The following is a 17,902-nucleotide window of genomic DNA, read 5'->3' as shown; positions in this document are numbered from 1 at the left end:
CACAAATCTTGCTTCTGTGATGTCTCTCTCTCTCTCTCTCTCTCTCTCTCTCTCTCTCTCTCTCTCTCTCGAATAACATATGTAGACCTAAACTTCCCATGGCCGTCCCATCAACCAACCAAAATACACATTTTGTTTTCAATCAATATTTTATTTACTGCATTCATATTATGACAACATGCTCTTTAACACACAAAAAAATACAAAATAAGCAAAGACTCCAAAATAAATGTCATGATCGTGTATTAAAAATAAAGTAAGAGGTAAGACTAAAAAGCACACATTTATAGGGAGAACTTTAAAAGCAGGAACAGGAAGAGTATAGAGGTGAATGAAGGAGGGGTATTTATGCTTTCATTAAGTATTTTAGTGTTCTGAAGGGCTTTAAGCCATAAGAATTAGAGTAATAAGATAAACATATTTAAAAATGAAGTAAAGATTTAAAGTGTCATTTAACACCTGATTTCCTTAACAAAAGCCACATCTCAATCGGTGGTCCAGGTGTGACACGGCACAGGATGGCCTTTCCTCTTTAGTTCTCTGCTGTTTCTCAAGCAAGATGGAGGCCGATGACATAACAGATTCCCATCAGACAAACTCCTTGAATTCTCTACTCTCTCTCTCGCTCTCTCTCTCTCCCGCTCTCTCTGTGTGTGTGTTTTCTTATCCAGTGAGACAGGTAAAAGCCAAATAGCGATTTTGATTGGCACAGAGTTTCATAATATAGCATAACAATGTTTACATATGAATAATATAACAACAACAACAAGGATAGAGTAACAACAGTCAACATTATAATGATATAACTAAAATAACATAAAAAGGAGCATACATTGTTACAAAATGAAGCTACACAGTAACATTTCATGAATTTCTATACCATTTGAAACCATTTGAAACCAGTTGGAACCAGATGGAACCAGTTGGAACCAGATGGAACCAGTTGGAACCAGTTGGAACCATTTGAAACCAGTTGGAACCAGATGGAACCACCCAAGAGAGCGTAAATCAGTTGATATATACAATGCTATGCTGGTTTCACTGTAAAGGCTGGCTGGTGCATTATAAATAAGCTCAAATATTACACTGTACTCATGTATGTCAACATGTCATATTGCTAATACAGTATAGTACAATGTCTTTATATTTTGTCATCTTCAATGAAGTATATTCATTTGATTATGTTTTTTTGAATTTGTATTTGTAGATCTTCAACACACCGGATCTTAGAGAGACTGTGTTCAACACACCTGTTTCAACACACCTGACCTTAGAGGGACTGTGTTCAACACACCTGTTTCAACACACCTGGTCTCAGTATCAGAATACTTTGTTAACTTGAGGCATTCAGATACCAGATGTCCAAAGGGTCCTTCATCACGTACTAATAAATGTATATAATAACTGTATTGTATGACATATGAGGAACATAGTCAATAGTATATCAAAGAGCGGAGTGGTCAGTGAGTAAGGGAAAGACAATAACAGAGTACATATGAAAAAATATTTCCAGAGGAGATAGTTATAAACATGACTTTAGGGTATTTCCAGAGGAGATAGTTATAAACATGACTTTAGGGTATTTCCAGAGGAGATAGTTCTAAACATGACTTTAGGGTATTTCCAGAGGAGATAGTTATAAACATGACTTTAGGGTATTTCCAGAGGAGATAGTTATAAACATGACTTTAGGGTATTTCCAGAGGAGATAGTTCTAAACATGACTTTAGGGTATTTCCAGAGGAGATAGTTCTAAACATGACTTTAGGGTATTTCCAGAGGAGATAGTTCTAAACATGACTTTAGGGTATTTCCAGAGGAGATAGTTCTAAACATGACTTTAGGGTATTTCCAGAGGAGATAGTTCTAAACATGACTTTAGGGTATTTCCAGAGGAGATAGTTCTAAACATGACTTTAGGGTATTTCCAGAGGAGATAGTTCTAAACATGACTTTAGGGTATTTCCAGAGGAGATAGTTCTAAACATGACTTTAGGGTATTTCCAGAGGAGATAGTTATAAACATGACTTTAGGGTATTTCCAGAGGAGATAGTTCTAAACATGACTTTAGGGTATTTCCAGAGGAGATAGTTATAAACATGACTTTAGGGTATTTCCAGAGGAGATAGTTCTAAACATGACTTTAGGGTATTTCCAGAGGAGATAGTTCTAAACATGACTTTAGGGTATTTCCAGAGGAGATAGTTATAAACATGACTTTAGGGTATTTCCAGAGGAGATAGTTCTAAACATGACTTTAGGGTATTTCCAGAGGAGATAGTTATAAACATGACTTTAGGGTATTTCCAGAGGAGATAGTTCTAAACATGACTTTAGGGTATTTCCAGAGGAGATAGTTCTAAACATGACTTTAGGGTATTTCCAGAGGAGATAGTTCTAAACATGACTTTAGGGTATTTCCAGAGGAGATAGTTCTAAACATGACTTTAGGGTATTTCCAGAGGAGATAGTTATAAACATGACTTTAGGGTATTTCCAGAGGAGATAGTTCTAAACATGACTTTAGGGTATTTCCAGAGGAGATAGTTCTAAACATGACTTTAGGGTATTTCCAGAGGAGATAGTTATAAACATGACTTTAGGGTATTTCCAGAGGAGATAGTTCTAAACATGACTTTAGGGTATTTCCAGAGGAGATAGTTATAAACATGACTTTAGGGTATTTCCAGAGGAGATAGTTCTAAACATGACTTTAGGGTATTTCCAGAGGAGATAGTTATAAACATGACTTTAGGGTATTTCCAGAGGAGATAGTTCTAAACATGACTTTAGGGTATTTCCAGAGGAGATAGTTCTAAACATGACTTTAGGGTATTTCCAGAGGAGATAGTTATAAACATGACTTTAGGGACAGGGTGTTGTTTCCCGTCAGAGAGGGGAAGACAGAAAGTGTTAAACAGATTTAGAGCAATCAATGCAAAGGCTAGAATAATATAATAGTCCAGTGTACAAAATCCATAATTCATTCAGGAAGGTGCTAGTGTGGCCTCTGGACTCATTCAGGAAGGTGTTAGCGTGGCCTCTGGACTCATTCAGGTGGGTGTTAGCGTGGCCTCTGGACTCATTCAGGTGGGTGTTAGCGTGGCCTCTGGACTCATTCAGGAAGGTGTTAGTGTGGCCTCTGGACTCATTCAGGAAGGTGTTAGCGTGGCCTCTGGACTCATTCAGGTGGGTGTTAGCGTGGCCTCTGGACTCATTCAGGAAGGTGCTAGTGTGGCCTCTGGACTCATTCAGGAAGGTGTTAGTGTGGCCTCTGGACTCATTCAGGTGGGTGTTAGCGTGGCCTCTGGACTCATTCAGGAAGGTGTTAGTGTGGCCTCTGGGCTCATTCAGGAGGGTGTTAGTGTGGCCTCTGGGCTCATTCAGGAAGGTGTTAGTGTGGCCTCTGGACTCATTCAGGAGGGTGCTAGTGTGGCCTCTGGGCTCATTCAGGAAGGTGTTAGTGTGGCCTCTGGGCTCATTCAGGAAGGTGTTAGTGTGGCCTCTGGGCTCATTCAGGAGGGTGTTAGTGTGGCCTCTGGACTCATTCAGGAAGGTGTTAGTGTGGCCTCTGGGCTCATTCAGGAAGGTGTTAGTGTGGCCTCTGGGCTCATTCAGGAAGGTGTTAGTGTGGCCTCTGGACTCATTCAGGAAGGTGTTAGTGTGGCCTCTGGGCTCATTCAGGAAGGTGTTAGTGTGGCCTCTGGACTCATTCAGGAAGGTGCTAGTGTGGCCTCTGGACTCATTCAGGAAGGTGCTAGTGTGGCCTCTGTTAACCCTTTCTTTCTTGTTCGTTTATACAAGACCCAGGTCACAAAATGGATGCCTCTATTAGCTCAGACATGAACAGCATTCAATCAAGTCCATGAGCTGCTTCGGTCTGGTGATAAGATGACAGCCTTCTTGTTTTGTAGAGAAAGATAAGGCACCAGCGGTTTAAAAAACACCGTTCAGATGTCAATATTTGTGTTGTCTAGTCTTGAAAACTAGACCCTAAGTTGGAGCATTTGAAAATTGTGGGAGGCAAAGCAGATGTCTGGAGAGACTACGGGTTATCAACATCACGATCCAGAGCAGAAAGTCATCTCTGATCTTCTACAATTAAAACAATTAAAACAGAAAATATATAGCTAAGAAGTACTTCTTAAACACACATTGTATTTTGCTAGTGGTTAAGCATTATTAAATCCAGTGAGCGAGTTACAGTGTAAAATTTCCAGTAAGCAAGATACAGTGTAAAAATGTCCAGTGTTCTTGTAACATATAGTCCCTTGTTGGACCTGATCAATGCCGTTATCAGATGCTGGGATTCTACAGCATACAGCGCGTACCAATTTCCCAGTACAGTGTATACAATTAGAATCATAGAATCATAGAATCAGAGTCATTCTAATTCTGTGGTTCCAGTACAGTGTATAGAATTAGAATCATAGAATCAGAGTCATTCTAATTCTGTGGTTCCAGTACAGTGTATAGAATTAGAATCATAGAATCAGAGTCATACTAATTCTGTGGTTCCAGTACAGTGTATAGAATTAGAATCATAGAATCAGAGTCATTCTAATTCTGTGGTTCCAGTACAGTGTTTCAGAGCACACAATGTATCTGCTGAGAGCATACAGTGTATACCATAGACAGACAATATGGGTTCTATAGCTATGGTGTATACAGTGGTCTACCGTTTCCAGTTATCTGAGTTTATCTCCAGTCTTATCATGCTGAGTCATTCACTTCTTGTAGATTTGATATACTCCTGTGATTTAATGCATTTCAATTAAAATGTGTTTCTTCTGTTTCTTAGCGTTTACCTTTGATGGATCATCAGCTACCTGTATAGATGCATCAGATTTCTGAATGTATCCGTATCAATCTGATGTAGAGTTTGTTTCAACTCCACGGCAGTGAGCGCCCTCAAACCAGTAAGGTGATTCTCTGCTAGGCTGCTTTTTAGTTTAGTTTCTCTAACACCCTTAAATTCAGCTCTGTTCATTCTTCCCCTCTAATCGGGGACTGATTTAGACCTGGGACACTTGGTGTGTGTAATTAATTATCAGGTAGAACAGAAAACTAGCAGGCTCTGGACCTCGTAGGACAACAGTTGAATATCCCTGCTCTAACAGATAGGTCAGACTTAATTCTGGTATCTTTCACAAAATTCCCAGATTTTCCAAATATCCTGTTTTGAAGATTCCGGATTTCGTCTCTTTTGATTGCGGGAATCTTCCAAACGGGATTTCTGGAAAACCTGGGAATTTTGGTACTGGAATGCATAGACAAAGAATGTTTGAGACAAACTTCTACAGTAGTATATCCAAATCCACTGACTATGGTGCCATCTGGGAGGATCCAGACAGGAAGTCAAGACATACAGCAGCCCAGAACGGAATGTTAGTCAACTGTGAATTTGACTCTCCTATAATTATTCTCACTAGAACCAAATGTATTAAATCATACATTCAAAACAGGGTTTTTGTTTTCAGTCATAAGGAATGGTTAGAGTGTACAGTAGACACAAAACAAGTTCAGGAAAACGGGTATTATAAATTGGCAAAAATACAAAATGATTAATAAGCCATAATATAACACTATAGCATTATGATAAACTTAGGTTTCATATAATGAAGTGCATAGGAGCTGTAGTTTGGTGGATATGTTTCTATACAGGACAGGATGGGTAGGAGAGAGAGAGAGAGAGAGAGAGAGAGAGAGAGAGAGAGGTGGGATAGGAGGTGTAGTAGTTAAAGGGATAGTTGAGATTATATCTACTTCTCCAGAGTCAGATGAACTCGTGGATACCAGTTTTATGTCTCTGCGTGCAATATGAAGAAAGTTGCTAACTAGCGTAAGCGCAATTTTTCCTGTAGACTTCCAGTCATAGTGCTAACGCTAGTTAGCATTGGCTTGAAAAACGACCTCTAACTTTCTTCATACTGCACGCAGAGATATACAAATTGGTATCCACGAGTTCATCTGACTCTGGGGAAGTAGATAAAAGGGCCTCCCAACTATCCCTTTAAGAAACCCTGAGTCAGTCAGGGGATAGGCTAGATTCAAAGCAAGCACACTAGTTTGCATGCTTAGTTCCCTCTCCTCTCATGCGCAGCTGCTTTGAATTAGGAAGTAGAAGTCAGAGTATGGTGGTGTGGTGGTGGTGGATACATTCTCCTCCTCTACGCCACACCTCACTTCACTCTGCCAGAAGGAGAAGAGGACAGAGGTCAAGATTAGATTGAAGCAACTTTATATTGATTTTTTTTTTTTTTAAATGGTCAAATATAATCGATTCAATACTCACAGACTTGGCCACTCTGAAGTGATAGGTGACGTCCTGGAATGACAGTACAGGTACTGGCCACAGGTGATCTGTCCCCTGAGGAGAAAGAGGTCAAGAGGTCAGTCAGTTTCTCCATAAGCAAAGTAATCAACAACAGGGTTGGGGTCAATTCCGCTTCAACTCAGACCATTTGGAAAGTATTGGAATTACAGTTTACTTCCTTAATTGAAATAGAATGAACCCCGAACACTGGTCAATAATAAACTCAGCAAAAAAAGAAACGTCCCTTTTTCAGGACCCTGTCTTTCAAAGATACTTCGTAAAAATTCAAATAACTTCACAGATCTTCATTGTAATGGGTTTAAACACTGTTTCCCAAGCTTGTTCAATGAACCATACACAATTAATGAACATGCACCTGTGGAACGGTCATTAAGACACTAACAGCTTACCGATGGTAGGCAATTAAGGTCACTTTTATGAAAACTTAGGAAACTAAAGAGGCCTTTCTACTGACTCTGAAAAACACCAAAAGAAAGATGCCCAGGGTCCCTGCTCATCTGCGTGAACGTGTCTTAAGCATGCTGCAAGGAGGCATGAGGACTGCATATTGCAATGTCTGTACTGTGAGACACCTAAGATAGCGCTGCAGGGAGACAGGACAGACAGCTGATTGTCCTCGCAGTGGCAGACCACGTGTGACAACACCTGCACAGGATTGGTACATCCGAACATCACACCTCCGGGACAGGTACAGGATGGCAACAACAACTGCCCCGAGTTACACCAGGAATGCACAATCCCTCCATCAGTGCTCAGACTGTCCGCAATAGGCTGAGAGAGGCTGGACTGAGGGCTTGTAGGCCTGTTGTAAGGCGAGTCGCGGTTTTGTCTCACCAGGGGTGATGGTCGGATACACGTTTATTGTTGAAGGAATGAGCGTTACACCGAGGCCTGTACTCTGGAGCGGGATCGATTTGGAGGTGGAGGGTCCGTCATGGTCTGGTGCGGTGTGTCACAGCATCATCGGACTGAGCTTGTTGTCATTGCAGGCAATCTCAACGCTGTGCATTACAGGGAAGACATCCTCCTCCCTCATGTGGTACCCTTCCTGCAGGCTCATCCTGACAAGACCCTCCAGCATGACAATGCCACCAGCCATGCTGCTCGTTCTGTGCGTGATTTCCTGCAAGACAGGAATGTCAGTGTTCTGCCATGGCCAGCGAAGAGCCCGGATCTCAATCCCATTGAGCACGTCTGGGACCTGTTGGATCGGAGGGTGAGGGCTAGGGCCATTCCCCACAGAAATGTCCGGGAACTTGCAGGTGCCTTGGTGGAAGAGTGGGGTAACATCTCACAGCAAGAACTGGCAAATCTGGTGCAGTCCATGAGGAGGAGATGCACTGTAGTACTTAATGCAGCTGGTGGCCACACCAGATACTGACTGTTTGATTTTGACCCCCCCCCCCACACACACTTTGTTCAGGGACACATTATTCCATTTCTGTTAGTCACATGTCTGTGGAACTTGTTCAGTTTATGTCTCAGTTGATGAATATTGTTATGTTCAAACAAATATTTACACATGTTAAGTTTCTGAAAATAAACAGTTGACAGTGAGAGGACGTTTCTTTTTTTGCTGAGTTTATGTCTTATATTGGATTAAATGTATAGATGTACCTCAGTGACTTTTTTCTCTCCAGCATGAAGCTCTGTCTCTGTGTGGTCAGGACACAGACGTCCTCTAGTGGCTCCACACTGTCTGACCCACACGCTGGCACTGGAACTGAGGACAGAGGGAAGGATGGTGACATTTCGTTACAACACTGTGTGAAGAAACGGGAACTGAGGACGGAGGTAAGAATGGTGACATTTCGTTACAACACTGTGAAGAAACGGGAACTGAGGACAGAGGGAAGGATGGTTACAAGTCTTTACAGGCGTGATCAATAGAAAAGGTGTAGTTGGTAAATCACCTATTTTGTGGGGAAAAAAACAGGTTTGTCTGCTTGGCAACTACATATAAACACATGCAGCTGTCATGGACTTCATCATAACTGTAGATAGCTGAGTTGTTTTGTTGTTTTATGTCCTGTGGTCTGGACTTCATATGTAGAGTGATCCGTAACCATGCCTACTCACATCATATGGAGAGTGATCTGTAACCATGCCTACTCACATCATATGGAGAGTGATCTATAACCATGCCTACTCACATCATATGGAAAGTGATCTGTAACCATGCCTACTCACATCATATGGAGAGTGATCTGTAACCATGCCTACTCACATCATATGGAGAGTGATCTGTAACCATGCCTACTCACATCATATGGAGAGTGATCTGTAACCATGCCTACTCACATCATGTGGAGAGTGATCTATAACCATGCCTACTCATATCATATGGAGAGTGATCTGTAACCATGCCTACTCACATCGTATGGAGAGTGATCTGTAACCATGCCTACTCACATCATATGGAGAGTGATCTGTAACCATGCCTACTCACATCATGTGGAGAGTGATCTATAACCATGCCTACTCACATCATATGGAGAGTGATCTGTAACCATGCCTACTCACATCATATGGAGAGTGATCTGTAACCATGCCTACTCACATCATATGGAGAGTGATCTGTAACCATGCCTACTCACATCATATGGAGAGTGATCTGTAACCATGCCTACTCACATCATATGGAGAGTGATCTGTAACCATGCCTACTCACATCATATGGAGAGTGATCTGTAACCATGCCTACTCACATCATGTGGAGAGTGATCTGTGACATGGAAGAGTTCTTGATTGCTGAGAGTGGTACAGTATAGCTGTAGATAAAACATACAAATCATTATGTAATGCAGTCACACAAACCCCAACAATACAAGCAATTTAATTTAATTGACTTTTGAATTGTTTTTATTTAACCTTTATTTAACCTGGCAAGTCAGTTAAGATCAAATTCTTATTTACAATGACGGCCTCCCAAAAGGCAAAAGGCCTCCTGCGGGGACGGGGGCCTGGGATTAAAAATAAAAATAAATACAATATAAATATAGGACAAAACACACATCACGACAAGAGAGACAACACAACACAACATAAAGAGAGACCTAAGACAACAACATAACAAGGCAGCAACACATGACAACACAGCATGGTAGCAACACAACACAACATGGTAGCAACATAACCTGATAACAACATGGTAGCAACACAACATGACAACAACATGGTAGCAACACAACATGGTAGCAACACAACATGTTAGCAGCATAAAACAGGGTACAAACATTATTGGGCACAGACAACAGCACAAAGGGCAAGAAGGTAGAGACAACAATACATCACGCAAAGCAGCTACAACTGTCAGTAAGAGTATCCATGATTTAGTCTTTGAATGAAGAGATGGAGATAAAACTGTCGAGTTATGTCAAATGTCTTTAATATAATGTGTTTCACAAAGGTTTTGTGTTCCAGTCTAACTACATTCGACTCATACAGTCTAAAGAAGAACCACACAGGAAGACCCACCTGCAGCTGTCAGGATGGGGACAGTTGTGTGATGAGATGTGTTGGTCTGTCTCCAGGATGTGTAGATCCATAAGGGAAGGGGATGATATTTCCCCTGCTTCCTCCTCTGTGTTGCTGTGTGTGTTGTCCCGGCGTTGTCTCCGAGGCAGGGTCTGTTGGCCTCCAGGCCCACCCGGTCCAGGCCCACCCGGTCCAGGCAGCCGGTTCGTGACCCCCCCTACAACCTCCAGGTCTCCTGCAGGGGCAGGGGCAGGTCTCTTCGCCTTGGACAGGTACATGGGGGCGGAGGTGTGGCTGAGACGGTTCCTGTAGCGTCCGTCCTTGTCCACAGGCCTGGACTTGGCCTTCTTGTTGATACTGCCCGGACTACTCAGCTCTACAGGAGAGAGGAGAGAGACTGGTGTCATGAATGCTTCTGTAAACAAACGCAAGTTGTTTATGAAATGTTTCCTCACTGCTTATGTATGGGTTGTGTATGGGTTACATATGGGTTATGTATGGGTCATGTATGGGTCATGTATGGGTTTTGTATGTGTTATGTATGGGTTATGTATGGGTCATGTATGAGTTATGTATAGGTCATGTATGGGTCATATATGGGTCATGTTTGGGTCATATATGGGTCATGTATGGGTCATGTATGGGTCATGTATGGGTTATGTATGAGTTATGTATGTGTTATATATGGGTTATGTATGTGTCATATATGGGTCATATATGGGTCATATATGGGTCATATATGGGTCATGTATGGGTCATGTATGTGTTATATATGGGTTATGTATGGGTTATGTATGGGTCATATATGGGTCATGTATGGGTTATAAATGGGTTATGTATGGGTCATGTATGGATTATGTATGAGTTATGTATGTGTTATATATGGGTTATGTATGGGTTATGTATGGGTCATATATGGTTCATGTATGGGTCATGTATGGGTCATGTATGGGTTACATATGGGTTATGTATGGGTCATGTATGGGTCATGTATGGGTTTTGTATGTGTTATGTATGGGTTATGTATGGGTCATGTATGAGTTATGTATGGGTCATGTATGGGTCATATATGGGTCATGTTTGGGTCATATATGGGTCATGTATGGGTCATGTATGGGTTATGTATGAGTTATGTATGTGTTATATATGGGTTATGTATGGGTCATATATGGGTCATATATGGGTCATATATGGGTCATGTATGGGTCATGTATGTGTTATATATGGGTTATGTATGGGTTATGTATGGGTCATATATGGGTCATGTATGGGTTATAAATGGGTTATGTATGGGTCATGTATGGGTCATGTATGAGTTATGTATGTGTTATATATGGGTTATGTATGGGTTATGTATGGGTCATATATGGTTCATGTATGGGTCATGTATGGGTCATGTATGGGTCATGTATGGTTCATGTATGTGTCATGTATGGGTCATGTATGAGTTATGTATGTGTTATGTATGGGTTATGTATGGGTCATGTATGAGTTATGTATGGGTCATGTATGAGTTATGTATGGGTCATGTATGGGTCATGTATGTGTTATGTATGTGTTATGTATGTGTTATGTATGTGTCATGTATGGGTCATGTATGTGTCATGTATGGGTTATGTATGGGTCATGTATGAGTTATGTATGGGTCATGTATGGGTCATGTATGAGTTATGTATGTGTTATATATGGGTTATGTATGGGTTATGTATGGGTCATGTATGGTTCATGTATGGGTCATGTATGGGTCATGTATGTGTTATGTATGGGTTATGTATGGGTCATGTATGGGTCATGTATGGGCTATAGGTTATGAATGAAGATATGGGTTAAGCTTTTTGTCTGGTGTGGTAGGACAGATGGGTGTTTTCTTACCCGATGTAGATTGGTTGTTGCTTGGCGACAGAGCAGTTGCTGATTGGTTGTTTGTGGCAGTTGTAGGCGGGCAGCAAGCTGCAGGATTGGACAGTGAAGGAGAGGGCGGGACTGTATCTGTACAGAACAGATATGACAGTTATTCAATCCACTGTAAAATGTAATGAAGTAGGCTGCGATTGATTCATATGTCCCAGTGTGTGTCGCTGACCAGGAAGTGTCGGGGTGGTAGACCGAGGACCGGAGGCCGTCCTTCTAGATGATCCCACTGCAGACCTGGACCTGAGGGATGTCAGAACATTTTACCTTTATTTAACTAGGCAAGTCAGCTAAGAACAAATTCTTATTTTCAAATGACGGCCTAGGAACAGCGGGTTAACTGCCTTGTTCAGGGGCAGAACGACAGATTTTTACCATGTCAGCTCGGGGATTCGATCTAGCAACCTTTCAGTTACTGGCCCAAGGCTCTAACCACTAGGCTACCTGCCGCCCCATTACAGTACAGTCAGAGAGAACACAGAGAATAGAATAGAATAGAATAGAATAGAATAGCAGAGACAGCGTCAGGTGGGGGGGGCTGAATAAATAATGTGAAGTAATCAGAATATGTTTTGTGGTGAAAGTGGTTTGTACCTCTAACCTTATTCTTTCACAAAGCCTTTGTCTGTATAGGCCTACTTCATATACATTTGTCTGTATAGGCCTACTTCATGTACATTTGTCTGTATAGGCCTACTTCATGTACATTTGTCTGTATAGGCCTACTTGTAATGTTCCAGACTGGACTGGCAAGCAAGTCAACAGTAGAAATTAGTCATGACCTCTTGAGACACAGGCAAAGAAACGCCCTTATCACAAACCTACAGTACAGTATTAATCAAAGATAAGAGAATGGGAGAGTGAGAGGGGAAAGGGGGGAGAAGGAGAGAAGGGGAGAGATATAAAGAGAGAGAGAGAGAAGGGAAAGACAGAGCGAGGAAGAGGGAGAGAGAGAGAAGGGAGAAAGAGAGAGGGGGGAGAGAGAGAGAGAGAGAGAGAGAGAGAGAGGGGGGGGGAGAGAGAGAGAGAGAGAGAGAGAGAAGGGAAAGACAGAGCGAGGAAGAGGGAGAGAGAGAGAAGGGAGAGAGAGAGAGAAGGGAGAGACAGAGTGAGGAAGAGGGAGAGAGAGAGGGGGAGAGAGAGAAGGGAGAGAGAGAGAGAGAAGGGAGAGACAGAAAGACAGAGCGAGGAAGAGAGAAAGAGAGAGGGGGAGAGAGAGAGAGAGAGAGAGAGAGAGAGAGAGAGAGAGAAGGGAGAGAGAGAGAGAAGGGAGAGACAGAGTGAGGAAGAGGGAGAGAGAGAGGGGGAGAGAGAGAGAGAGAGAAGAGCAAATAGGGAAGAAGAAAAGAGGAGAGCACGGGAAGAGAGACAGAAAGACAGAAAGATAAGAGAGCGAAAGATGAGATATAACATGGACAGAGTGGTGGACAGTTGAGGTATATCATGTAGTGTATATAGTTGAGGTATCTCATGTAGTGTATATAGTTGAGGTATATCATGTAGTGTATATGGTTGAGGTATATCATGTAGTGTATATAGTTGAGGTATCCCATGTAGTGTATATAGTTGAGGTATCTCATGTAGTGTATATAGTTGAGGTATCCCATGTAGTGTATATAGTTGAGGTATCTCATGTAGTGTATATGGTTGAGGTTTATCATGTAGTGTATATGGTTGAGGTATATCATGTAGTGTATATGGTTGAGGTATATCATGTAGTGTATATAGTTGAGGTATCCCATGTAGTGTATATAGTTGAGGTATCTCATGTAGTGTATATGGTTGAGGTATATCATGTAGTGTATATGGTTGAGGTATATCATGTAGTGTATATAGTTGAGGTATATCATGTACTGTATATAGTTGAGGTATCTCATGTAGTGTATATAGTTGAGGTATATCATGTAGTGTAGATGGTTGAGGTATATCATGTAGTGTATATAGTTGAGGTATATCATGTAGTGTATATAGTTGAGGTATCTTACGTAGTGTATATAGTTGAGGTATATCATGTAGTGTATATAGTTGAGGTATCTCATGTAGTGTATATAGTTGAGGTATATCATGTAGTGTATATAGTTGAGGTATATCATGTAGTGTATATAGTTGAGGTATCTCATGTAGTGTATATAGTTGAGGTATATCATGTAGTGTATATAGTTGAGGTATCTTACGTAGTGTACAGGTATGTGGTTGAGGTATATCATGTAGTGTATATAGTTGAGGTATCTCATGTAGTGTATATAGTTGAGGTATATCATGTAGTGTATATGGTTGAGGTATATCATGTACTGTATATAGTTGAGGTATCTCATGTAGTGTATATAGTTGAGGTATATCATGTAGTGTATATAGTTGAGGTATCTTACGTAGTGTACAGGTATGTGGTTGAGGTATATCATGTAGTGTATATAGTTGAGGTATCTCATGTAGTGTATATAGTTGAGGTATATCATGTAGTGTATATGGTTGAGGTATATCATGTACTGTATATAGTTGAGGTATCTTACGTAGTGTATATAGTTGAGGTATCTCATGTAGTGTATATAGTTGAGGTATCTCATGTAGTGTATATAGTTGAGGTATATCATGTAGTGTATATAGTTGAGGTATATCATGTAGTGTATATAGTTGAGGTATCTCATGTAGTGTATATAGTTGAGGTATATCATGTAGTGTATATAGTTGAGGTATATCATGTAGTGTATATAGTTGAGGTATATCATGTAGTGTATATAGTTGAGGTATCTTACGTAGTGTACAGGTATGTGGTTGAGGTATATCATGTAGTGTAGATGGTTGAGGTATATCATGTACAGGTATGTCTAATGTACTGTATCTGCCTGATGAGAACAGCATACATACCCAGCCTTCTCAGAGACGTCGCCTCTGTGGTGCAGCGTCAACACGTACAGGACGGACATGGAGATGACACTGAAGGTCATGACGACGACTAGAGCCAGAATGATTCCCTGCATCACCCTGTGGCTGATACAGCCCTGCTCTGGAGTCGGACTCTGGAATCACATACAGGTACAGGTTAGAACCGCCCCACACACTGATACAGCTCTACTCTGGGGTTAGACTGTGGAACCACACACTGATACAGCTCTACTCTGGGGTTAGACTGTGGAACCACACACTGATACAGCACTACTCTGGGGTTAGACTGTGGAACCACACACTGATACAGCTCTACTCTGGGGTTAGACTGTGGAACCACACACTGATACAGCACTACTCTGGGGTTTTAATTGAATTATAATAATTATAATTTATATTATTCATAATATCTGTTAATTATAATATCTGTTAATCATAATATATATAAATTATACTGTCTGTTAATCATTATATATATATATATATATATATATATAAATAATAATATATGTTAATTCGACTATCTGTTAATCATAATATCTGTTTACCATAATGTATGTTAATTATAATACATGTCAAGCTCTGTTTATCATAATGTATGTTAATTATGATATATGCTAATCATAATATATGCTAATTATACTATGTGTTAATCATAATTTCTGTCAATCCTAATGATCCTGACTAAATACCATCCATTTTGAAGTCCATAGACATTTTGATTCATAGAGAAACATACAGGTCAGAGAGACTTACCTTGCTCCCAGGTTTGACTGTCTTCTTCTTCTTCAGAGGGACACTTCCTGTCCTGCTGAACTGGCTTCCTGATTGGCTGGAGAGACGGTAAGAAGATTAAATCATCCACCAAATACATACAGTATGTAATGTATTGTAGTTCAACTGTGCTTCATCAAGTTTGCAGTGGTACAATGGAACCAATGGAATAGTAGCCTACCAATAGTGTAAACTCCAAGCTAAATCAGGTTCACCTATTGAAAGTATTTGACATGCAATGCATAATATCCAGGTGTGTCCTACCTGGTGGTGCCTCCGCTGACGGTGCTCTTCATGCTGTCCAGGCGGCGGAGTTTGGCCAGCTTCCTGCTCCAGCGCTCCAGCTCATCTATACGAGTCTCCAGGTTGTCAGTCAATTTACACAGCTCCTTCACCGCTCCCACGTTCTCCATGAAGATACGGTCCTAGAGAGGAGAGAGAGAGCGAGAGAGAGAGAGAGAGAGAGAGAAGGAGAGAGCGGGAGAGGAGGAGAGAAAGATAGAGAGAGAGAGAGAGAGAGAGATGAAGAGAGAAAGAGGGAGAGGAGAGGAGGAGAGAGGTAGAGAGAGAGAGAGAAAGAAAGAGAGAGAGAGAGAGAGAGAGAGAGAGAGAGAGAGAGATGAAGAGAGAAAGAGGGAGAGGAGAGGGGTAGAGAGAGAGAGAGAGAAAGAAAGAGAGAGAGAGAGAGAGAGAGAGAGAGAGAGAGAGAGAGAGAGATGAAGAGAGAAAGAGGGAGAGGAGAGAGGTAGAGCGAGAGAGAGAGAGAGAGAAAAGAGAGAGAGAGAGAGAGAGAGAGAGAGAGAGAGAGAGAGAGAGAGAAAGAGAGGCACAGAAGTTGGCGTTTGTGTGTCTGTTGCCATATTCCGGAATCTTTTCCAGAGTTGTCGGGTTCTTCAGAAATCTCGGTTGGAGGATTTCCCGTTTCCCTCCCCAGTTATTCGCCCCTGTTTCCAGGAATTCTCCAACTTGTATTAAATACATACAGTATGCTTGGTTGCTGTGTGTGCGTGCAAAGGGTGTGTCTCACCTTGTTAACCACCAGTAGTTTAGGGATGGTCTCTCCGTTAGAGCAGATCACATCTCCACCCTCCTTCACAGCTTCAGGCAGGATCTGCTGCACATCCTGAGCTATCACTCCTGGATAATACAACACCTTACTGTAACTTCTATCACTCCTGGATAATACACCTTACTGTAACTTCTATCACTCCTAGATAATACACCTTACTGTAACTCCTATCACTCCTGGATAATACAACACCTTACTGTAAGCTCATATCACTCCTAGATAATACACCTTACTGTAACTCCTATCACTCCTAGATAATACAACACCTTACTGTAACTCCTATCACTCCTGGATAATACAACACCTTACTGTAAGCTCCTATCACTCCTGGATAATACAACACCTTACTGTAACTCCTATCACTCCTGGATAATACAACACCTTACTGTAACTCCTATCACTCCTAGATAATACACCTTATTGTAACTCCTATCACTCCTAGATAATACAACACCTTACTGTAACTCCTATCACTCCTGGATAATACAACACCTTACTGTAAGCTCCTATCACTCCTGGATAATACAACACCTTACTGTAAGCTCCTATCACTCCTGGATAATACACCTTACTGTAACTCCTATCACTCCTAGATAATACACCTTATTGTAACTCCTATCACTCCTAGATAATACAACACCTTACTGTAACTCCTATCACTCCTGGATAATACAACACCTTACTGTAAGCTCATATCACTCCTGGATAATACAACACCTTACTGTAAGCTCCTATCACTCCTGGATAATACAACACCTTACTGTAAGCTCATATCACTCCTGGATAATACACCTTACTGTAACTCCTATCACTCCTAGATAATACAACACCTTACTGTAACTCCTATCACTCCTGGAAAATAAAACACCTTACTGTAACTCCTATCACTCCTGGATAATACACCTTACTGTAACTCCTATCACTCCTAGATAATACAACACCTTACTGTAAGCTCCTATCACTCCTGGATAATACAACACCTTACTGTAACTCCTATCACTCCTGGATAATACAACACCTTACTGTAACTCCTATCACTCCTAGATAATACACCTTATTGTAACTCCTATCACTCCTAGATAATACAACACCTTACTGTAACTCCTATCACTCCTGGATAATACAACACCTTACTGTAAGCTCCTATCACTCCTGGATAATACAACACCTTACTGTAAGCTCCTATCACTCCTGGATAATACACCTTACTGTAACTCCTATCACTCCTAGATAATACACCTTATTGTAACTCCTATCACTCCTAGATAATACAACACCTTACTGTAACTCCTATCACTCCTGGATAATACAACACCTTACTGTAAGCTCATATCACTCCTGGATAATACAACACCTTACTGTAACTCCTATCACTCCTAGATAATACAACACCTTACTGTAAGCTCATATCACTCCTGGATAATACACCTTACTGTAACTCCTATCACTC

General features: G+C 41.2%; 1 protein-coding gene across 5 annotated transcripts in view; it reads right to left on the bottom strand.

Annotated features, from left to right (window-relative positions):
* Window positions 1-130: 130 nt before the first annotated feature.
* Window positions 131-17,902, bottom strand: part of LOC106584806 (myelin regulatory factor) — a 118,495-nt gene continuing 100,723 nt past the window's right edge. For all 5 annotated transcript variants that reach the window (XM_045705894.2, XM_045705896.2, XM_045705897.2 and 2 more), the window contains exons 14-24: window positions 16,411-16,520; window positions 15,648-15,808; window positions 15,366-15,441; window positions 14,592-14,743; window positions 11,899-11,969; window positions 11,688-11,804; window positions 9,816-10,191; window positions 9,047-9,109; window positions 7,956-8,061; window positions 6,297-6,371; window positions 131-6,193 (exon numbers count right to left, since the gene is read on the bottom strand). In XM_045705894.2, coding sequence (XP_045561850.2) covers window positions 6,095-6,193; window positions 6,297-6,371; window positions 7,956-8,061; window positions 9,047-9,109; window positions 9,816-10,191; window positions 11,688-11,804; window positions 11,899-11,969; window positions 14,592-14,743; window positions 15,366-15,441; window positions 15,648-15,808; window positions 16,411-16,520 — 1,406 coding nt within the window. In that variant the 3' untranslated portion in view covers window positions 131-6,094. The remainder of the gene's footprint in view (window positions 6,194-6,296; window positions 6,372-7,955; window positions 8,062-9,046; window positions 9,110-9,815; window positions 10,192-11,687; window positions 11,805-11,898; window positions 11,970-14,591; window positions 14,744-15,365; window positions 15,442-15,647; window positions 15,809-16,410; window positions 16,521-17,902) is intronic.

Source organism: Salmo salar, chromosome 23 (genome assembly GCF_965601325.2).
Source record: "Salmo salar chromosome 23, fSalSal1, whole genome shotgun sequence".
Taxonomy (NCBI): Eukaryota; Metazoa; Chordata; class Actinopteri; order Salmoniformes; family Salmonidae; genus Salmo; species Salmo salar.
Note: the sequence above shows the minus strand (reverse complement) of the source record. Positions and strands in the feature narration are given on the sequence as shown.